General features: G+C 49.2%; 5 protein-coding genes across 5 annotated transcripts, besides 2 other annotated features; 1 reads left to right on the forward strand and 4 right to left on the reverse strand.

The window, feature by feature from the left end:
* Positions 1-1,085: 1,085 nt before the first annotated feature.
* On the forward strand, positions 1,086-5,299 carry FPSE_01753 (uncharacterized protein; the record flags this gene model as incomplete). Its single annotated transcript, XM_009254873.1, has 2 exons — positions 1,086-3,090; positions 3,138-5,299. The coding sequence occupies 2 exons, from the start codon at positions 1,086-1,088 to the stop codon at positions 5,297-5,299; spliced, it is 4,167 nt and encodes a 1,388-aa protein (XP_009253148.1).
* Positions 5,300-5,815: 516 nt separating this feature from the next.
* FPSE_01752 (uncharacterized protein) lies at positions 5,816-6,638 on the reverse strand (the record flags this gene model as incomplete). The annotated part of the gene is made up of 2 exons (XM_009254872.1): positions 5,816-6,315; positions 6,368-6,638. The coding sequence occupies 2 exons, from the start codon at positions 6,636-6,638 to the stop codon at positions 5,816-5,818; spliced, it is 771 nt and encodes a 256-aa protein (XP_009253147.1).
* A 1,391-nt stretch (positions 6,639-8,029) lies between these two features.
* On the reverse strand, positions 8,030-8,965 carry FPSE_01751 (uncharacterized protein; the record flags this gene model as incomplete). The annotated part of the gene is made up of 1 exon (XM_009254871.1): positions 8,030-8,965. The coding sequence occupies one exon, from the start codon at positions 8,963-8,965 to the stop codon at positions 8,030-8,032; it is 936 nt and encodes a 311-aa protein (XP_009253146.1).
* Positions 8,055-8,150: a microsatellite.
* A 1,738-nt stretch (positions 8,966-10,703) lies between the features above and the next one.
* NPS10 lies at positions 10,704-14,552 on the reverse strand (the record flags this gene model as incomplete). The annotated part of the gene is made up of 1 exon (XM_009254870.1): positions 10,704-14,552. One exon carries the CDS (start codon positions 14,550-14,552, stop codon positions 10,704-10,706), a length of 3,849 nt encoding a protein of 1,282 aa, XP_009253145.1.
* A 3,078-nt stretch (positions 14,553-17,630) lies between these two features.
* On the reverse strand, positions 17,631-19,178 carry FPSE_01749 (uncharacterized protein; the record flags this gene model as incomplete). Its single annotated transcript, XM_009254869.1, has 1 exon — positions 17,631-19,178. One exon carries the CDS (start codon positions 19,176-19,178, stop codon positions 17,631-17,633), a length of 1,548 nt encoding a protein of 515 aa, XP_009253144.1.
* A 123-nt stretch (positions 19,179-19,301) lies between these two features.
* Positions 19,302-19,370: a microsatellite.
* Positions 19,371-23,080: the final 3,710 nt, after the last annotated feature.

A 23,080-nucleotide genomic window follows, 5' to 3' on the forward strand; every position in this document is an offset into this window, starting at 1 on the left:
GCCAAACAAAAGTCGCGATAGCAATGGCGAGGTAATGTTATGATTGCAGATGAGGGTTTACGAATGCCGAACCCCGAGGGTCTCCCATGCGCGATAGTGGGTGAGAGGGGAAGAGACAGCGGTGATGGGCGGGGCCGGTTCGGCTTTCGAATTGGTGCTAGTTAAATACGAGCAGAGACGTGAAAGACGACGGCTGATCTTTTGGTCTTTTTCTTTCTGGTTGGCTGGAATGGGAGGGGGAATCGAAGCACGAGACCGGTCTTGAAGCCGACCTCCGATGCGGCGGATAAATAAGAGCCGGTTCCGTCAGTCAGTTGGTGACTTGGCGTGGTGATGTGGATGGAAATACGATAAGAAATGTACACTGATGTCTTTCATTCTACCATAAACTTATATAATTTTAGATAGGTATGTAAATAACCATTATGACTCACCTATTTTTGTATCCTCATATTTTATTCTGGCCATCTTTAATGCCTCTTCAAAGAATTGGTACCTGCCATGCCATGGAGGCACCTGTCCATGTCAGGCTCCTTCCTTCAGGGTAGTGAAAAGACAAAACGTCAACGCCATGGAACGTCTGTCTTCCCTTGCGATACATCTAACATCAATCCTCAAACAAACAATCGAAATGCATCCAGTGTTTTTATCACATTTTTGGTCTTCCTGCCGTCCATGTTTGCTTACATGCTATGCGCTGTGGCGCGCCGATTCACTGCCGGTCTCGTCAAAAATGCTTCCACCATTCTCCAACGTTCAGATCAGCCACGGTACCTTGTCCAATCACCATCGCTTTGTGATAATCAATTTGTTCTTGCATTGTTCTGCATTGAACCTGGATGCTTGTTCGAGGCTGCGACTATTATTATCGAAATAAATATATTTCGTGTGCTACAAAACCGGCTGAGCCGTGCCTCGGCGGTAACAGAGATCTGGGATCTCGAGGCTCGTTTCATTCAATGCGTGCGCGCTAACCTTACTCACTGATTCTTTCGCAGATCAGAAACTCTCCCTTACAAGACAACCGTTGGAACACCCCTAACCGTTTGACTTTGGCATTAGGCTCACAACTGGCGCCGGCCGCCATGTCTGCCAATACTTTACCTCCCAGAAAAATACAAGTCAAGGAGGAGCTTGATCGGACAATTCGCTCCATCAGCTCAGAATTCCAGCTTCAGCTCCAGATCCCCGACCCGACACTGTCGCCTACTAAGCGCCAGCTCCAGCGCCGTGATGGGGAACAGGAAAGATGCGATGCTATCTACTATCGCGCGCAATTCCTCAAGTTCAAGGACCCAAACCGCCTCTCGATATGTCTTACTCGCTTCCGCGAACAAGCAGACGGACATCTGACCAACTGGATTCGAAAGCCCCGTGGTGACCCAGACACGACCCTGATCAAGAGTTCGTTTGGTGACCCACAACGCCATCACGGACGATTAACCTCAGAGGAGCGGGGCGAGCTCCAGAACTTTTTACTGCGGTTGTTGAACGACAACAATATCGCCAGTCAGCAGCGTTCAAGAACTGCGAAACGAAGGTCTGACGAGTTTTCAGACTACAGTTCAAAAAGAAGTCGCAACTCATTTGACGACTCCCCAACCTGCGACAGCATAGATGACATCCCAGTTCGCTCTAGAGCCGTGGATTCGAATGGTCGTGTGCATGCGGGACGGGCCGCTCGCCGCTCAGGTACGGCTTCGTTCCCCAATGGCGCCACAAGTCCCGTCACATCATTTTCAAGCACACAACCTCAGTCTTTGTCTTTTGGCCCAGCCTCTTTCAACTCTAGCAAAGCTTCGCTGGCCCCAACTGTTTTCTCTGCAACCACAAACGGTGTTCCAAGCACCCAAACAACAGATTTGACGAATCATTCCTTCCAAGGTTCGCGAACCTCTTTCCAGTCCTCTCAGCTCGATCGCAGGGACCACCAAAAACAGAATGACTCGGATATTCCATTTTCCCAAAGGATACAGCAGTTCCAGTTCAACCCCCAAAGTACGGCCAGCCGCAATGTCGACCCAGCCAAGCCATCCTCATCCAGGCGACATGAGTCGGAAGTATTCCCTGAGCCTGTTGGCATGCCTGTTGATGAACCCAAGCTGCCTCCTCTGGCGATGCCCCAACCTTTACGAAACCAGCATCTTGGTATGAAGAAAAGAGAGGCAATCCAGTCTAGCAGTCCTGGAACAGCCTACTCAAGCTTGCCCGAGATGAACGAGTTGGATACGTTGTTTCTTGATGCATCAGGTCCTGGCACGACATCAGATTCATGTGTCCTAACAAAGCGCCTGCGAAATATTTGGCCCAAGTTTCCCATTCCCGGACTGAACCAGGCACCTTTGATCATCTTGTGGGAATTAACCCGTGCTGCGCTTCACTGTCGCGTGGATTTGTCTGGGTGGGATCTCGAATACAAAGCCGATCAGACTTGGCACGATCAAACCAATTTCAGGGCTTTGATCTTCCGACATCGACTCTTCATTGGAGCAGGACTACCACCGCCTTGCGACCGTGTGGTCTGGAATGCAGCTTTTGAGTCCTTTGCGTTGCACGACAAGAATGTTGTTCTTGCTGCAGAGTTTGTCATCAACACTGAGGACTCTGGTCCTCTATACAAGCTTAAGCTTCAGCCTCCTCGCCTCGAACTTGGTCATCGGCTGGCTCGCCGTTTTGGTGCTGACCGGTTCATGGAGATTATTATCCCATCCCCAACCTCTAGAGATGCTCCCGAAATAATCAGGAACGACGAGCAGGGTGCTGATAAGGTCATCGGATGGCTAAATGATAACCTGCACTATTTCCTTGGGCGTTCCTGGTCTCCGTTCTACAACCGCGCCGCTAGTAAGTCTGTAAAAGACCCTCGCCCTCCTCACAAGTCCATCACGATTATGCAGGAGCGTGTTTACTTCTTTGCGATTGATGGCAACAATTTTCGACTACCCGAAAGCCAGTTCCCAGCACTCGAAGAAGCAACTTCCCTCGAGTATCGAACAAAGATGCGGCGCTCTGATCTTTTGAAGTGGGCTATAGATGTCGAGGCGAATGCTTTCCAACCCGTACCAAAACTGTTCTCACGGCTTGCTCTCAGTTAGTTCCCCAATCTTTTGTATGAAGCATCTAACACTCTTCTTCAGGCCTTAGCAAAACTTGTCCTACCATTGTTCTTGAACCTCACCAGTTTCGCCATCGTGACACTATGCTGGGCTTCCACAAGTACATGAGCAGCCGAGACAGAGAGGAACAGAAGGATATGGGTGACGGTATCGCCAGGATGTCTCGAGGCCTTGCACGCAGAGTCTCAACCCATCTTGGCCTTTTGGAGACTCCATGCGCATTTCAGGCTCGTATCGGCAGTGCAAAGGGGATGTGGATTGTCGATGTTGAAGATGATGGATTGGATGACGATGTTTGGATTGAGACGTATCCATCTCAGCGCAAGTGGGAGTGCAAATTTGAAGATGTCCACCACAGAACGTTTGAAGTACGAGAATGGTCCAGGGAGCTGAAGTCTGCGTCGCTCAATTCGCAGTTCATCCCAGTTCTTGAAGCACAGGCTCCAAACCCCAACAGCATGCGCAATGTCATCGCTAACCATTTAGCCAATGGTCTTCAGGATGAGATTGGAGGCCAGCTTGCGGCCATGACACATCCCACAAGCCTTCGTGGCTGGACACATCGCGGCTTCGATCGATCAAGCCTTGGTCGTGTTCCCTTTGTTGGAGGACTGCCAGACCACGATGACGACATAGTGTCTTTTATGCTCGATGCCGGGTTCGATGCCACCAAGTGTCGTTTCCTTCGAGACCTTGTGTGGAACAATCAGAAGCGTCAGGCAGAACAGCTCAAAGCGAAGATGAACATCAAGATTCCCCGATCGGCTTACGCTTTTATGGTGGTGGACTTTACCGGAACATTGGAAGAAGGCGAGGTGCAGCTAGCTTTCTCTTCCAAGTTCCAGGCCGATGGTGAGTCAGACACACTATTAGATGATATCGACATCCTGGTTGCCCGAGCTCCAGCCCATTTTGTGAGCGACGTACAAAAGGTCAGGGCTGTGTTTCGACCAAATTTGAAGCGGCTAAAGGACGTCATTGTGTTTTCGTCAAAGGGCAAATCACCTCTGGCCGACATGCTTTCGGGTGGTGACTACGACGGTGACCAGGCTTGGGTTTGCTGGGATCCCGATATTGTTCGCAATTTTAGCAACGCATCAAAGCCTGCCGAGCCAGATCTCGTAAAACAGGGATATCTCCGAAAGTCCAACCCAAGCTTCCAGTCCATTCTCGAGACAACCCCCGATATGGAGAGTGCTTGTACGGGCTTTTTACGCTCAGCAATCTCGTTCAATATGCAACCGACTTACTTGGGTATCGCGACCAAGTTCAAGGAAAGACTCTGTTACTTGGAAGGCGGGGTCAACAGTGAACGAGCTGTAGCCTTGAGCACATTGGTTGCTCTGCTAGTTGACCAGGCTAAGCAGGGCTTGCTGTTCACTCGCGGAGACTATGATCGCCTGAAACGAGACATGGAAATGCGCGGCAAAGAACCAGAATACGAGAAGGAAAGAAGTTCTGTACAGAACTACAAGGGCGAGAATGGGTTCATTCATATCCTCGACTTTCTCAAATTTGTGGTTGCTGAAGATACGATCGCGCACGCCTTGAAGCAATTCTATGATGCCCTTCAAGTCTCCGGTGTTCAGGCATGGGACAAGGACTTGGCCCGTCTTTTCAACCAATACAATGATCAAAGGAGGGTTTCCAAAACAGTCGAAAGACTCATGACAGACATAGTCGCGCACGTTGATGCCATCACCACGGAATGGAGAGTTGCAATGGCAGGAGGCAAAAATGACAGCACGAGTAGCGAATACTCGGCAAAGGTCAAGGAGCTGCATCATAAATGGTCTTCGTACAAGCCATCGACTCAATTGATGAGTATGAGGATTGTTGAGCCGCTCCTCGACACCTGGAATGGCGATCCAGCTTTGAGCAAGTGGGAGCTACTCAAAGCATCCACCCTGTTCAAGCTGAGATACGAAAAAGCATACGCTATGGTCTGGCGCCTTGCGGGAAAGCAGTTAGCGTGGATGAAAGCGATGCTGTCGCGCAGTACCTCGGACACCAGCGCTATCGCTGTGACGGCTGAGATGTGGAGTATACTTCGACCTGACAACAAGCGCATCGCCGCACTCAATGCTCAAAGGCAAATTGGGCACGACGATGAGAGTTTGGCTGCCTTGGAAGAGGTTACAGAATACGACGACGAGACGGGGACACAAATTGACGATGCTTAGAGGCGCATTGGCTGGGCTGGTTCAGCGATCTCAGGCGTGAGGTCTCTTAGAGGTTCAAGACCTTGAATAGACAGAGGCGGGGAGTTTACACAGGATCAAGATCTTGAAGGGTCGCCACAGTCATGGTTCATTTATATCAGGATGGACTTGACCGTTCTGTCAGACCGACATGAGAATTGGTCATATTTCCGACGCTTGCGTTGGATATTGGGCTTTGTATTTGCTTGCAGCTATTGGTTGATACCCTAGGTGTGGTTTATTTATCCTCACAAGGCGCAATTCACAAGGCGTTGCTTTGAACTTTTGTTCTTGTCAATTTTATGAAGGGTCATCTTGAAATGATACTGTCCAATAAAAGAAATAAAGCTATGTGATCATCCAGTGATGAATGTTGTACAGGTTCTCGTGAGTTCGTAATCATTAATCCTCCAATACTCCATCGCTCAATGCAGAGAGTCTCATGACCCTCAATCATAATTTATTACACACAAATAATCCTTAAATCATGCGCCGCCATCATCTCAATTCTTCGTTCTGATTGCTGATGCAATCTTCAGTGCTACACGCAGTAGTCACTTCGTCAAGCTTGATTGACGATAAGAAGCTCGTCACAGAGCTTACGACGATGTTCAACAGATCATCATCGTCGGCAACCCTCCCAGAGAAAATAGGTGTCAACTTGCGACTCATGTCGGAAGCAATCGTCGCATCCATAGCGGTGATGCTCTCCAGCACATCGGTGAGAGCATGCGTTGTGCGGGATAGCGAGCGACCTCCTGATGCGCCCCCCAAAGTGTTGATGTAATCTTCAGTGGTCTTGAAGAACTCGCTCGTGATGATGTGTAAGTCATCAATGAGTTTTCGACGCTCTTCTTGGGTAAAGACCATGTTTGGCGTGGTATCCAATTGAGGTACCGTCTTGGAGAGGAGTGTTCTGATGTTGTTCATGGTGCGAGCTGTAGTCGCCACAGCTACATCTCTCAACCCCTCGTACTTGACAGCCATAATAGAAGTATCTTGAAGCAGTTAGCAACTGAACTCATTCACCTGGTATCGGGCTGTACTCACTGATATCTTGACAGTCGGCACGTACTCTCGTAGCGACAAAGTCCATGAGTTTGAGGACGCTGTCATGGTTCTTGCTTGTGCGTCTGATACGATCTGATACAGCGCGCGGAACCTTTTTTGAACCAGCTGGTAAGGTAACACCGACACGTGGTGCGAAGTCTTGGGGAAAGCCGCGGTTTGAGATGGTGATTGACTCTGGAGAGTTGATGATGATGGGTGAAGCTAGAGTGTAGCTTGCCAGCGTAGCGGTAAAGACTGTAGAGAACTTCATATTGATAGAGATTGAGATAAAGAAAGAGTAAGACTTGTGTTAATACAGCTAAACAGCGCTGAGGTGTCTTGATCACTCGACAGGATACGAGATAGTTATACTCAACCTCCCCCAAGTCAGCATTAGACTTCAAGACTTGTGTAACACCATCAAAAACAACCTCTCAGATCGAAGACTTCCCCTTGACCCCAAAAGGTTATCGCCTTAGCCATCAGAACGTTATCTACCAAGGTTCTACATCGGATTTGGATGGCACGGGTGCTCGTAGTTCGTTTACGGCTAGAGGTTGTGTTGGTCCCTGGTATTTGGACGGTAGGGATCGACGTGGCTTGAGATAGAATTTTGTGTAGCGATGACCTGGACTTGTTTTGGTGATAGCCAGGGGGGATTACATTGAGGCGTATGATCTATCACATTTCGTCTTGATCTTAAGGGTTGGATGAGATGGGTATTGGGGTATTGTGTTTAAGCCATGAAACAGATGAACAAAACTCAGACCTGACAGTTACAAGTCATCCTGTTATTGTCCTCAAAGTGCCAGCATGTCTATGAGGTGAGCACTGACAGTAAACGGGTGCTACCTTAAGGCTTAGACTCAACCAAGACTCCTCCCCGTCTTAAGCCAAGACATAAGGTAGAGTCCGTGAGCAAGCCAAGACTCACGACCCTCTGTCTAAACAAATGACATATAACCGTCTTTTCACATTCCCATCCCATCCCGTTGAAACATGGATAAATCTTCACTACCGGATTCGGACAACGATCTTTCTACTTACAGCCAGACACCATTCCTTGGCAGAGATGATGGCTGGAAGGGTCGGAACTCTTTCGGCAGCGCTGTTCCTGTGAAGCTGATTCTTATGCTGCTTCAGCTCCTGTGCGGCTGAATTTTCGTTCTCGTGAGGCTGGTTCCAATGCTGGTTTGGGGATGGTCGTTCGTGAGTTATGAGGGTCCTGGCGGCCGCCGCGCTGAGACAGTGGCGATCGACAACGATAAACTTTTCGGAGTCCGGGACTTGAGACGTTTACAGATCGATGATGTTGCCATTATTTTAGTTTGGGTTAAGCTTGTTGGGGTGAAGTGGTTGAGGCAGAGATGATTGAGCCGGAGTGAAGCGCATCGCGAGAGTCAACTGCAGAGTTAAGTGATGGTGAGACTGGGACGTTACTTGGTGAACGCATACGAGCATTGTGATAGATGATGCTTAGAAACCTCACATTTAAATGGCACAGAACAAAAAGCTTCCTCAAAAATCTCACAGTTGAGTTTGTATTCACCCCCACAGGAGGCTACCCAGAACTAAATATCTACATCAAATGAATAAACATCCCCTCTTTCCAAACCCAAAGTTTGAAGTCAAGATGTACACAACCCAATACTAACGATACGCTTAGTAGTCATCGGCAGGGCACTCCTCGTCGTCATCACCAGCATTCTGGTCATCCTCCTCATCACAGTCCTCATCCTCATCAGCGATGGGCTCCTCATCATCACAGTCCTCATCGTCGTCAGATCCAGGGGCGGCGGTGGGCTGGGCAGAACCAGAGTCGGCGGCGGAGCTGATAGCGACGGCCTGGAGAGTGGTGGCAGCGGGCTTCTCAGCGACGGCGGTGGTGGAAGCAACAGGCTCCTCCTCATCGTCACAGTCCTCATCGTCAGCCTCGGCGGCGGCGGAAGTAGCAGCGGGCTGCTCAGCGGCAGGGGTAGAGGTAGCAGGCTTCTCGGCACCGGAGCCGGAAGAAGGAGCAGGGGCAGAGCCGGAGCCAGCACCGACGACAAAGTCAACGCAAGACTCGTAGGTCTGGTTGATATCGGGAGCGTCCCAGAACCACTGGAGAACACACTCACCAGCCTTGGTGCAGTCACCGCCAAGGCTGGTGGGAAGAGTAACACTGAAAGCAGTGTTGTTGGAAGCAGTACCAGCGTTGGCAGCATAGTTCTCAAACTCGATCAAAGGCTCGCCGATCATGGTATCAGAAGAAGTCTTGACAACGGAAACATTGGCGTAACCAGTGTGGGGAGCAGCAATGTTGATCTCAAAGGGGATCTTCTCGCCGAGGCTGTACTTCTGGACATTGTCCTTGTTGTCGTCGAACTGGAAACCCTTGCACAGCCAGAGGTTGCAGTCAGCGGCCTTGAAGTCCTGGCCAACGACTTGCTTGATGCCCTGGACGTTGCCATTGATGTCGGAGGACTGCTGGTAGAAGGGCTGGTCTCCGCAGGCGGCCTTGTAGGCGTCGCCGGGCATGCGGGGGGTGGGAGACTTGATGAAGCCGTGGGCGGCGACGAGGGGGAGGAAAGCGAGGATACCGGCGGCGTTCTTCATTGTTGCGGTAGTAGATATAAAAGTGTACTGAAGTAGTTGTCTTTCGTGAAAGTGTCTCTAGGACCAGAAGTTGTAGTATAAAGAGTGGTAAATAAATATAAACGGCCGTCAAGGCTCGAAGCGAAAGTGAGTGATTGAAAAAGAGAGTGGTAAGAAAAAAGAATGTCGAAATCTGGTCCTTCGAGGTCCGTGAAAGAATAGAGGTTGAGAGAGAAGAGGAAGTGTTGACGAGAGAGATGGACAAAGTAGATATATAGTCCGTGAGGGGAGGAATTGGTCTACAGGGTTTGATCTGATACAACGACTCGGCCGACTCAAGCGAGACGGTGGACCGAAGCCTGGGCCCTTGTTCGCTCCGTAGTCAATCTCGTTGATGATGCCCTGGTCTGGTCCCGTTAATGGGCGATACTCCGTAGAAGGGGAGTTTATGCTAGGGACAAGCACCAACTAATGTCTACACTAGTAATTAACTCTAATAAATACGAATCATTAACTTTACTATACATCATCTTTATTAATCGTATACTAATATCCTTATCAACATATATAAACAGTATTGTTTAGTTTTGTCTATCAAACATCCATCCCATCCTCATCTGTTTCGTCTCACCAAACATTCCTCACCTCGCCAACCTTGCCTTGTCTACTCGCCTCTTTCATCTGACAAGAGTAACCTTGCTTCTACACCGTCGCCAAGGCCCGACTTCACCGGAATTCGAAGCTCGCACCACGAACCAAAGAAAGCAGATTCGTCCGTCCTTCTGTAATTCCCCCGCTGCACTTCTGCAGGTACAGACGGCGCGTTTGGAGCCAGCGCAAGGGGCAGTCTTTTGATTGGTGGAACATACAAGGTTTGTGTTTGAGCCTCAAGATGGGCAGAGACAGAGAGATCTGACAGCTCGAGCCAAGAGGGGAACAGTGAGCCAATGACATATTATGCCGCTGGGGTTTTAGTTAATTAAAAAAAGAAGGATTCTTCCGTTTGGTAGCGGTTCGCTTACGGGTATTGCTTTACCATGGGCAGAACATGTCCATAACCTTTGACTAGTCAGAACTCTCAGACTCACTTTACTAACTCAACAACAGAGTATTCCATCTTTACTACAATATCCTCTACATCATACCACAACTAACTCATCTCTGCATACAGTAGTAGTACAGCATAACGGGTTATACTCTAACCCTGCACTTATGTGGATCTTACAACCCCTGTTTCCTTCTTTAAACAAACGATTCTCATCCATGGAAAAACTATCAACCCCTGTCGCGTCTCCCGAAACTCGAAACTGGTCTCCGACAAGACGAGAGCAATCCGCGTTTCAGGATGCTATGCGGCCAATGCATGTAAAAATATCAGTGGTTGTCCCTTTTTCCGCTGTCAGTTCATCCCTGGTCAATGTCGGAAGACGGCAGAAAGGCGTCAACATCTTGGCAGTTCTGTTTCTCAACCATCACCATCCTTGCTTCAAAAGACAAGACACCAGCTCAGATATGACAATTCTCCGTCAATTAATTATGCCACTACATAACTTCTAATCTTCTCCAATAGGGTATTACAATGCACATGCATCCCATGTCGAAACGAGCACCCATCTCCATCATCTGACCTTGAGCAAATGCATCAGTCGCTACATCATCATCATGATCCCATCAAACATGAACAAGCCACTAAGAGGCCGAGATATAAATACAAATCAACTCTGCCGTAAATAAACACGCGCCGTATGCATGCATGCTTCTAGATGGGCTCGTCGCGAGGCTCAATAAGCACCTCGTTGACGGCAACGTGTGGGGGTTGACACACAGCGTACACAATAGCGCTGGCCACCTCTTCAGGCTTGAGAACCTCGGCGCCTGTAGGCTCACCGTACTTCTTCAGGGCCTCCTGATCGGTCGACATGCCCAACAGGTCTGTAGCCACATTTCCAGGCTGCACAGCTGTGACCCTGAGACCAGAACCTGCTGTCTCAACACGCAGAGCCTGTAGTGTTGCCTCAACAAAGAACTTGCTAGCGGAGTAGACGCCGAGACCAGGGAACACCTTACGTCCAGCATCGGACGAAATAGCAACAATGTGTCCAGAGCCACGAGACAACATGCCAGGGACTGTTGACGACAAGGCGTGCAAGAGGCCCTTGCAGTTGACATCAACTGTGCGCTCCCACTCATCAGTCTGGTTGTTGGCCATCATGGTAAAGTACATGACGCCTGCACAGCTGACAAGGATGTCGACAGGGCCAAGCTGTTCGCTTGCCTCCTTCATCAGGGACTCCACCTGGGCCTTGTTTGTGACATCGGTCTTGTGGATCAACACTTTACCACCGTAGACACTAATCTTCTTCTTGACGCCTTCCAGGGCTTCGGTCCGTCGAGCCGCCACGGCCACATGGGCGCCCTCCTTGGCAAGGCCAGCAGCCACAGCGGCGCCAATTCCAGAAGAGGCTCCAGTAACCACCGCAACCTTGCCTACAAGGCGACCCTTGCGAACCTTCTTGGCACAGCCGTTGACTTGGCCTCGGCGAGGAGGTCGAGACAGCCAACCACGGGCGTAAAAGTGTCGCATGTAGATCTCAAGAAGACCTTCGTTCATCTTGGGGCGAGGGACATTGTATTTGTCGAGGGTAGGCTGTGTCTTTCCATCCTTGAGCACAATGACCGACTTGAGGACCTCGACACTAGGCATACCACCTCGGAGAATGTCGACAGTAAAGGGATCGTTGCCGGTCTTCTTGTTGCCTCGCTTCTCCCACCACAGAGCAACCCATTCGTCCCAGGCTATAGGTTCGGTAGGGTAGCCCAGCTTATCTAGAGTGGAAAACAGATCCTTGGAAGGAACAGGAGCGGGGTCACCAAGATGGTACAGAGTCTGCTCGGTGTCGCCAGTGTGGTTTGCGAGAGTGACAATGGCATCACTGACAAAGTCGGCAGGAGTCATCTCAACATACCAGCCCTCGACATCAGGAGCGCGGCCAAGCTGGAGGGACTCGACAATGATGGCATTGATCAAGTCCCAGGCGTTGGTAGAGCCAGAGACACTGTGACCGCTGATGGTTCCGGGACGGTAAACTCGCACGGGAATGCCTCGGCGGCTTGCCTCGTCGACAAGCTTCTCGGCAACCCATTTGGTCTGGCCGTAACCATCGAGAAGCTTATCAGGGACGTCATCAACATCGATGACAGTGTTCTCGCACCATCCAGTGTGAGAGGGAGGAAGCACACCGTTGGTGGAGACGTGGTGAACAGTAGCGCCACTACGGCCAGCAAGACGAAGAATCTCTCGGGTGCCACTAACGTTGGCATTTCGCAGAGCAGCGTAGGGGTAGACCAGGTTGACTGTGGCAGCAGCGTGGACAATGACTTGAACGCGAGTTGAGAGCTCGTCAAACACTTCAGGAGAAAGACCCAGACGCTTCCTGGTAAGTGTACCGGGCAGAATCTCAATGCGCTCCAGCAGGTAATCCTCCCAAAGTCCAAGATCGATCAAGTTCTTTCGGATACGGGCCATACCGGCAGGTGCACAATCCTCCACAGGCTCGGGGAATCGCACAAGACAGATAATTTGTGCGTCGGTAGAGTCAACCAGGGTCTTGAGGAGGAAAGCACCAAGGTAACCGGTGACACCAGTAAGGAGGATAGTCTCGGCATCCTTGAGGGCACGCATAGGGGTACCGTTGCCCTGGATGTCGTCGGGGAGAATAGAGTCTGCGCGAAGAACAGCTGGGAGATCAGCCTGTACAGCAGCAGTGTGACCGTCGCGGGCTGCCTTGATTGCTGCAACATGTCCTTCCAGAGTAGGAGTTCCAGCCAAAGGAGCCAGAGGGACAGGGAAGCCAAAGGTCTTGGTGAGACGTCCAGCAAGGTCAGCAAGAGCCAAAGAGTGACCACCCAAGTCGAAAAAGTCATGCTTTGGTGTGATGACGTTGACAGGCATGTTGAGCGATGCAGCCCACAGCTGAAGGACGGTCTCAGTCTTGACCTTGATGTTCTGCTCCTTTTTGGGGACAGGTCTGGGCGATCTCGGTGATGGAGGCACAGGCAGAGCCTTGAGATCTGTCTTGCCAGAGACGCCGTGTGTAGGTAGCTCGTCCACTTCAACCCAGATAGTGGGGATCATGTAGTGAGCAAGGTGGTCAGTGAGAGCACGTCGAGCAACGGGACTGTATCCGTAGTCGTCGATGAGAGGAATGGTTCGATCTCGAGACTCGCTCTTTTCGCGGACGATGTAAGCAACAATCTGTCGCTCCAAGCCCTCGCCGTGAGCTACAACCGCACAATCGCGAACAGCAAGATGCTTTCGAATGGCGCTCTCAACAGCGCTGGGCTGAACAGTGTAACCACGAGTCTTAATCATACCGCCAACTCGCCCGGTAATCTCCAAAAGTCCATTGGGAAGAATGCGGGCCAAATCGCCGGTTCTGTACATGCGAGCGTCCTTGTCTCCAGCAAAGGGGTCCATTTGGAATGCCTTGGCTGTTGTTTCTGGCAGGTTGAGGTATCCTCGTGCCAGAAGACTACCACCAACGTAGAGCTCGCCGCTCACGCCAGATTCAACTCTGTTGCCAGCCTCATCGAGGACGTAGGTATGCTCGGGGTCTGTAGGGAGACCTACGGGGCACACTTGTGTGTCGTAATCAACAAAAGTCTTGATGTCGCCAACAGCAACCTCGTGCGTCTCACAGGCACTGTAGACATTGAGAAGGCGTGTTTCGGGGAGAGCATCCACGGCACGGCGAACAAGGTCAGTGCTGACAACCTCGCCGTTCAACCAGAGAGAGCGAAGTTGAGGGAGCTTCTGGCCGAGCTTAGGGTGTTGGGAGAGGACTGTGGCCAAAAGTGTGGGAGTCATGAGGGTATCAGTGATGCGCTTTGAAGAAAGAAGCTCAACGAGAGCAACAGGGTCGTAACTGGCGTGGTCAGGAATGGCGACAGTAGTGGCACCTCGAATAAGAGGTCGAAGCATCTCCCAGATAAAAAAGACATTGCAGGCCACTCTGTCACCGGGCTGAAGGTCGTTGACGGCGAATCGCAAGTCATATGAGCGGATAGCGGCTCTGTGGGGGTTCATGATACCCTTGGGCTTGCCAGTGGTACCAGAAGAGTACGAAACAAAGAGCAATCGCTCAACATCGTCATCCTCGGGGAGTGACCGTCTCTCGGTCAAATGGGGTGAAGATTCTCCTCGAGCCTGCTTGTCGGGGCTGTCGACAACAATAACAGGAGTTTCAGATGTGAGGTTGCTGGAGTGCTCCAATTGGGTGAGAATGACAGTTGGCTTTGCGTCTTCGATGACATCTCGTAGCAGACCAGAAGGGTAGGCGACCTCGAGGACCAAAAAGGCACCACCAGCTCTGAGGGTAGCAAGAGCGGCGATAACGTAATCAGCACTTCTGCCCATGAGAACACCGACCAGATCATCGCGACCAACACCGTAGTCACGTAATCGCTCAGCTAGAGCCCAGGTTTCTCTGTCGAGCTCTGCGTATGTGAGGGATCTTTTGTCATCTTCCAGAGCCACGGCGTCGGGGGTGGCTGAGGCCTGCTGCTCAAAGAGAGCAGCGAGATCCTTGTTCACATCAATGATTGCCATGATGTTGTGTATGTGTATGAATTATGAATGACAGTAGAAGAAGAGAAGTGTGTAGGTGGTCTTAAAGATAAAGATGGCAAGAGCGGTGGGTGGGTCACGCGACCAGCCTGCACCTGCAGAAGTCGAGACTAGGAGGAGATGTCGGTGACGGGTCCGGTAATATCCCAGGCCCAGGGCAGTCCCCAACAATTATTGCTACAGAGTGGCGGAGCAGACGAATCCTTTTCTGGGGGCAAGGCTAAGTATGGGGTTTCCAGCGGAAGTAGATCGAATTAAATAGAACAATTAGTTTCTCTCTGCCGTAGGTGAAGAACAAGTTGGCCTCAAAAGAGCCTCGTATATATTTTTGAGGGTCTCGCGGGGTCAAATAAGGTAGTGGGATGAGGCGTCGTCTGTGCTGTCGAGTACGTAACCCCGGTCTTGAAACGAAACAATCAAGATACTGAAGGTGAAGAAGGGTATTACAGTGCTATTGGGCTTGTGAATAAGACACAAATGTGTAAAAACAGGACAATTGGAAGCAGACTGTCGCATTTTATTTACGACTGGTACTGTACATCACTGTTAGGAAGAACCCCCACGGAGAATTAGCTGTCGATGATTGGGCCAGGGCCGAGTTATACCGCTAGATCTAGACACCTTTCAGGCATAGCTGCCCGCCAATTTGGGGACCTGGGGGAGTCTACAGAGGGGAGTCTACGTGGAGGGGGACAGATTGGAGGTGTTGATGTTTCCATGATTCAGTCAGATAATTCCATGTCTTTATTAAGAGTGATTGATATAGCTGTCAAGATGATATTCGTTTCATTGAGATTGAGTATCTGAAAAGGCTTGTGCTCGTATTATACCCTGTTGATTGCCTCTCAACCAAACAGCTGGGCCACTTTCACATGCTGAAAACAATGTTTTGTCCACTATAACACCCCTGTCGCCCCTGTCGAGCTAACATTGTAGGGTAACCTTGAGCGTGCAAACTCCAGCAATACGATAAATTAAAGGATACGATAACTCATGTCATTGGAATACGATAGAACCAATTCGATGTCTCAATATACGGGCTGGTATTCTACTTTTTATCGTATCAACAAAAATAGAATAACCGTGGCAGAGAAATGTGCTGCAGAAGGAGGATATGCACAATGTGTTAATCCCAGCCACTTCACTCGAATCTTTGCCTCAGTTCCAATCACCCACACATTAATTGCGGGATTAATTAAGTTATCGACTACAGAACATGTGGAAACTGGCACACTCTTCGGATCTCGCAGGGCAAATCAGTCTCTATTCCTCAAGGCATCGCGATTCTCCCCGTCTTGACTGCCCTGATTGGCGCCGACGACCCGAAGTAGAGGGGTCGGACCATCGCCGCCACCGTTGAGCATTGCCCTATTGACTCTCGTGCATGACGCTCGGGGAGTCTGTTTCTTGGAGGGCTGACGAATTAAATCTGTTTGACGGTGAGCTTGTTCCGGGGAGCGAGGGGGATTGGAGTCTTGGCTACAGAGGGGTCGAATGTCATGCAGAGTAAAGTAGAGCAAAGACGCGCAAGTCAGTTCTGTTCTTGACAAATGCCTTGGGTACGTACTGTAGATTTTATCAGTAAAGACAGAAGAAATGACGAGGGTGGTATTGGGGCCTCGGGTGTCCTGCATCTCACTCTGTCTTGATGGCTGCATCTTCCATGAAAAAGAAGGTTGTCAAGAAGGCTTGGCAGACGACGTCAACCACTTTACTGCAAAGAGCCTACAGAGACCAATGGCAACCTGCAAACCTCAAGCAGAGATTTAAACCCATTATCACTGGTCTGCAGAACGAGACTTAATTGTGCATGCTTCTTAGCGGTGCTTCGCATGAACCATGCCTCAGGGTATCAGAAAAATTAGCCGCTAGAAGCATGAGAGACGAAATTAGTAGACCAGCTTATGCTACTTAGACTATGGTCTTTAGGCTATTTCGTTTTGTAACCTAAGACTCAGGAGGTCAACTTTTCTGCTACCCAGTAGCCATGCTTGACTGTTGTTCTGTAACTGGCCAGGGACTAACATTAACGCTGTCTTCTAATCCCAAGACTGAAAAATAAATGATCCATCAGGGTAGGCTAAAATGGCACAAACCGACCTACTAAATTATCTCCAACGCCTTCCACCAGCCATGGACAGAAGTCTTGCATGTTGAAGGGGCGGTCTGATGGTATCTATGTCAAGCGCGATACCTCTTTCAGCCACATAAATGTATTTTACGAATGACTAGTCCATGGTAGCGACGTAGTGTCCATAGTTGTAGTGATACTCGCTATAGAAGTGCCCCAGATGACCCATGTATCTTGTCTTTAGGGGACAATTGCCATCCAAGGTTACCGGTTCTACCTACGAAGTTATAACGGGTACTTGGCGGGCAGTCAGTTATGGAGTAACAATCCAAAACCTACACTGATTGATACTCAATGACCGTCCATCTCAATAGCAATATCCTAATAATTGACTCTAGACGGCTTTCATGATCTTGAAAAAGACCAAGAAACCATTGCAATTAATCCGACCCCACTAATCTGCCCATTCTGGACATTGTCAAAAGATAAGATAAAGGAAAAAAGCCCCACCCATTCGACGCCCTTTGTCATGTCTTGTCATTTCACGCTGGGTCCCATCATGTCAAAACACAACGCCCTTTGCCATGTCAAGACATGCTGCTACCAAAAAATTACCAAATAATTTGATCTTTATGCGGGATACCTTCCCTAACTCGTGACGGCCCGGCCATGCTTTGACGTAAAATAAATTCATCGTATGTTTGCCGTGAGGTGATGTCTGTTATATTAACCATCCACCCCCATCTCTTCCCCCTGGGCTTCCATTCTTCTTCTACTTTCACCGGAATATTTATTCCTTCCCCTGACGGCGATCCGAACGACGACCGATTCACTTCGACTTCGACTTCACATACATACAGAGAAACAAGTTTTCAGGGTATCATCATACGTCTCATTATACAACTATTACACTATACGCCAAAAAAGGGATACAAGAAACTTTTTGCTACACAAACAACCAAAAACTCCCAAATCGATAACTTCTCCGTTTACATCTCCTCTCGGCCCTTGCTCAGATCGACCTCCATCAGCGGCACAACCTTGGTGCGGCAGATGAGCTTGTGGCCGACGTAGAGAACGAAGAAGAGCATCAAGCTGATGTAGTTGGAGAAAAAGTCGGCCGTGTCCCACTCGATGAACACGGTGAAACCACAAGTGATGGTGATGAGTGCTACGAAGAAAGCACCGTAGTACGAAAGGTAGGGCTGGAGAGGTGCGAGGTAGGGCAGCTCCTCACGGGGAATATCCTGTGCCTTCATGATCTTCTGGAAGCGGATGTGGCAGACATTGATCAGGACCCAGGTGATGAAGCACGAGGTCGAACTGACGTTGAGGAGCCAGTTGAAGACCTTTTCTCCGCTGGAGGAAAGGTTGATGTAGGCAATGAGGCCCATGACTGAGCATGAGGCAACGGCAAAGTAGGGGGTGCCGTACTTGTTGGTGCGCTTCATGAAGGCAGGGGCAAGACCATCCTCAGCGAGAGCAACCATGATACGGCTACTGGAGTAGACGTTGGAGTTGGCAGCTGTGAGGATGGCGGAGAGGAGAACGGCGTTGATGATGTCAGGGAGAACCTTGACACCAGCGCGGGTGGCCACAACGACGAGAGGAGAGGCAGAAGCATCCTGAGCACCGCTGTCGAGGGCGGGGTCGTTGAAGGGCACGTTGATACCGACAAAGAAGACGGTAGCCATGAAAAGGCTGAAGATTCCCCAGAAGGTCCAGCGGATAGCCTCAGGGATGGCCTTACGGGGGTTGGCAGTCTCACCAGCTCCGACACCGACAAGTTCGGTTCCCTGGAAGGAGAAACCAGCGGTGACGAGAACAGCCCAGAAGCCGACAAACTTGCCAGTGGCGCCCTCAATGCCCATGTAGGTGTTTGCGACGCCGGGATCGTTCCAGTACTTGAAGCCAATGTAGCCCTCATCGCCGACACCAGCGTTGATGCAGATGGAGAAGATGATGAAGCCGATGATGGTGACGACCTTGATCATGGAAAACCACATCTCAATCTCACCAAAAATACGCACGGGGACAAAGTTGAGAGCCGTAAACAGAGCCCAGAAGACGCTGATCCAGATGGCGATGCTAAGCTCAGAGTCCCAGTACTGAATGATGATACCCGCAGCGACAAGCTCGAGGGCAAAGGTAATCGACCAACTGAACCAGTACAACCATCCCATGGCGAAACCCAAGGTAGGATCGACAAAACGAGCAGCGTAGGATGTGAATGAGCCAGTGATGGGAATGTAGGCGGCCATCTCTCCAAGGCTGACCATGACGGAGTAGACGACTGAGCCCATAAAGGCGAAGGCGACGAGCAGAGACACAGGACCGGCCTTGACGAGAGCTGGACCTACACCGAGGAAGAGACCTGTTCCGATGGTGCCGCCAATGGCGATGAATTGCAAGTGACGAGAGCTCATGGCTCGGTCAAGGCCAGCCTCGCCAGTTTCGACATCCTCCTTGTCGGTCTTTGGCTTCTTGTCGTTGCTCACACGAGGGGACTTTTCGTCCGCCGAAGAAGAGTCAAACATTTTTGACGCTAGTTATTTTTTATTTCCGTAAATGGAAATAATTTTTAATATGTCAAGTGAGGCTGATGATATGATGATGATGCGAAACGAAACGAAACGCAAAAAAGATTATCTCTGCTCGCTTGAGAAAAGAGGAGAGAGGAGAGAGAAAATGACACGAGATGAGATGAAGAGGAGTGATGTGATGTGATGTCGAGGCAAGCAAGCAAGCGAAGGAGAGAAACACCGAGGCCAAGTGGGCTTGTTATGTAAAAAAATTGAAATGTCAACCGGAGATGGCATATGGATACGGACAAAGTGCGTTTGCAAGGGCATCTTGAATGGGGCCCCATTGTAAAATTTCGATATCGGAACAGGCCAGACTCATTAGTTCAGTTGGTCAGTGTAAGTCTGCAAGTGTGAGTGTGAGTGGCTCTTTGGGGTTGATGTTTTTTGCCTCTCGGGAATGAGCGAAATGCAGTTTTTTCTTCAGTGGAAAACTCATGATGATCACTTTAGTCCAAGGATGTAATTGATCAGCTATGCTACTTTCAATTCTCAACTTCTTCTTCTAGCTATACGCATATATCAGGCTATATCTCCCAGTTCATGAGACATAGAATCAGGAGAGCTTCGGTATGCAACCTACACTCTTGATCCAATGTTACAGCAAAACATCGCGAGATTTCTTAGCTGCCTGTTGCATATTCAGTAGTTCCCGGTTCGTTACCGGTTCAAAGTTCCCGCCACTAAAAAGAATCCCTGCCGAAGAAAATTCACAACGTCAGGGGTCTTGTCTTTACGCCACTAAAGAAAAATCCTTGCCACGGCTTTGTCCGCTGCGAGAATTAAGAAACATCCAATCAGATCTCCAAAAAGTCTTGTCAAATTTTACAGTAGTGGTTTGATGCTGCATGTCAAAAGCCACGCCATGTTCTAAATGCTACCAACTTCGATTTGTTCTATGCAGCCTTCTGAAATAGGACACCTTTTTGCTCATGGATGGCCTGATTTGGTTGGAACTGTCGATATTGCAAGCAAGGGTTATTTTACGAGGCTAGTAGGGGGAGAGAGGTCTCGCCAAGCAACGCGGCTCTTTTATTGCGCGTAATTGAAGGAACCTTTTGCCGACGACAACCTCCCATCTCCGAGCATCTCTATGTATGGGGTATCTCTGTGTTAAACTGTGACTCTTTGAATGCAGTCATATATATCCGTATCGGAGTGCACCGACCACAAGGATCGATATGTAATCATTACAGAAACCTGGGAATAAAATGGACCTGACAAAGAATCCCTGGTTGGTGTCCGAGTTCAAGTTCATGTTACGTACAGATTAATGGAAATAAGCATCCATGGCGTCAAACCGTTTTGAGGAGAACCTGGTTTGCTTTCAAGAGTCGAGATTGGGTCTTGCGTGTTTTCATTATGTACAAACTCTTTCTTCTCCGCTTGGCATGAGTTGCCTCGCATCCCCAACACTGGGGATGGGGAACGAGCGTTAGATGTTACGGGCCGAGATAGTAACGAATTGACTCATGAGTTGATCGTGTTCCGATGTGATGGTACGGATATTATTCGTGATGCAGATTGCGATAGGTAGGGTTTACTTGTAGCTAGTCATTCAATCGGATATCAGCCTACCATCCCCCGTTCAAGTCACATCCAACCCATTCGTCGTCTAAGTAACAGATGTCACATCCAAACGTCAAACCCCTATCCTGCGTTATTAATCCCATACAAGCAATCCAAACCAAGCTTAAAGGAGCTCCTCTCCGTGCTTGTCCCCATGGTTCGACAATCTTAATTCTTGCCTTGTTCTCCACCAAAGCTACAACCAACCGTGACAAACTCTTTGACGATGGAGTTGTGTAATGGCTGCAGATATCGTCTGGGGTTATTCCCATTTGAGCTAGGATCGTGATAGCAATGCTAGATTCGGGAGATCTTCCCGCAAGGGGTTTGTTTGCATGAGGTGAGGTCTATGGCTCATGTCCGATAGGTTCAACTGGGGCTGCTGTTCTATCTTTGACAGCTTCCTTTAATGAAGGGTGTTGGTTCTGTTTTGTTAGCTCCTGCGAGTTCGAAAGGACCTTGATTAGGAGTGTTTCTGTGTGTATCGCCGAGAGTAAAGTGAGCATCACCGTGTTGGTTGCGGCGTAGTGCATGAGAGCCTCAAGCTCACACCACTCGTGGTTCGTGATGAAGCAGCGACACAAAGAAGAGACCGCTTTGAAGGTCGGAGAACATTCAGCATGGATGGCGTTGTCAGCTCACTACCAATCATGCATCGCTCACAGATAGACCTTTGCATGTTCTCTCGAGAGGATATGTGCATGGCCCATTATACCAGCCAACAGCTGAAATAACATTCACTGCAATTTTAAACCCCACCAAGCTTGACACACTTGTGTAAGTGGAAAAGGGTCTATACAAACAAGCCCGATCATGATAGGTCAGCTGCATGTCGCCTGTGTAGCATTGTACATTGATTTACTGCGATTTTAAGCAGAGATCCTGTGGCTTATGGAAATAACAGAGGACGAATCGATCTGTAGACTTTACGTATCTACCATATCAATTTGCGAAATTAGGTAGCGCGTGCCACAGAAATAATCATTTACTATCGGACAAGGAGATATGGCCTCAGGTGCCTATGTCCCTAATAACGAGGGCCTCTGTTTTTGAGTACTTTAGTCCAACGGTCCTTCGCGACATCTACCATTTGCTCACTTGGATATAAGACGGATATGGAGCCGAGTCAGCAATATCAGGCTATGATTGGTTCGTGTTAGTAATCAAATTTTGAGCGTACGCTCTCCGATTTGATAGATTGAGGCGGTAATAAGTCCTTACCTGCTATGGCTATTGCCGTCTTTGCACTGCAATTTTAACCCCTTCTCAAACAACCCTTACACTCAAGTACATAAAAAAGAAGGTACTCTGGAAACTACTAACTGGTGATAAAAGCCTGAGTCACCTACGACACTGCGGCCTGTCAAAATTGGCAGCCTTTCTAAAGCACATACAAACTATTAACTCAATTGTGGTAGGTAATCAAGCAGCAAAGCAATAAACAAGGTACCCAGAAGCCCAGACAATATTCAGTACCTATTAATGGCACTGTCAGCTTACTGCCATGCATGTATATGCGCTCAACAGATCTTTTGCATGGCATTCGCTCTTCGGGAGGACATGCGAACATCTAGGTATAGCGAATCGGAAGCAGGAGTTTTATCGCCTGTGGAAATAAGAAGAGGATGAGAATTCTCGTATTTCCATATGAACCCTGGTCAATTATTTTCACTGCAATTTTAGCCCCTCCTAAGCTCCAGAGTGCTAAGAAAAGGTTCTCTGCAGACACTGTCAATGATGAAAAGACGACACTCCAGCCCGTCAATTGCCAGCCAGTCTGAAGCACCTGCCAGCTGTTAACCCAGTCGTGGCATGTGATCAGATCTTTTGTACAGTATTGTGTTCTTTGGGAGGACATGCGAACATCTAGATACAGCGAATTAGAAGTGAGAATTCTGTCGCTTGAGGAAATAAGCAGAGGATAAGGATTTTTGTATTTTCGTATATCTCGTCGGGTTTTTCACTGCAATTTTAACACCTCCCGAGCTCTAGAGCACTAAGAAAAGGTCTCTGTAGACACTGCCGATGATAAAAAGGCAAAGCCATCCAACACTACGGCCCGTCAATTGGTAGCCTTTCGAAAGCACCTACAAGCTGCCAACCTAATTGAACTCAATCGGCTAATGCCAGGTACCGAAATACCTTAGGTAGCACCTAGCTTATAGCTGTCTATCGTGACGCGTGTGGTGGTCTCTTTCAACATTAGGCGAGCTGCATTCGTGACAACTCACAGCGGACAAACATTACAGAGCTGCTTCACAACACCACCCTATCTCATGATAAGATCT

This window comes from Fusarium pseudograminearum, chromosome 4 (genome assembly GCF_000303195.2).
Source record: "Fusarium pseudograminearum CS3096 chromosome 4, whole genome shotgun sequence".
NCBI lineage: Eukaryota > Fungi > Ascomycota > Sordariomycetes > Hypocreales > Nectriaceae > Fusarium > Fusarium pseudograminearum.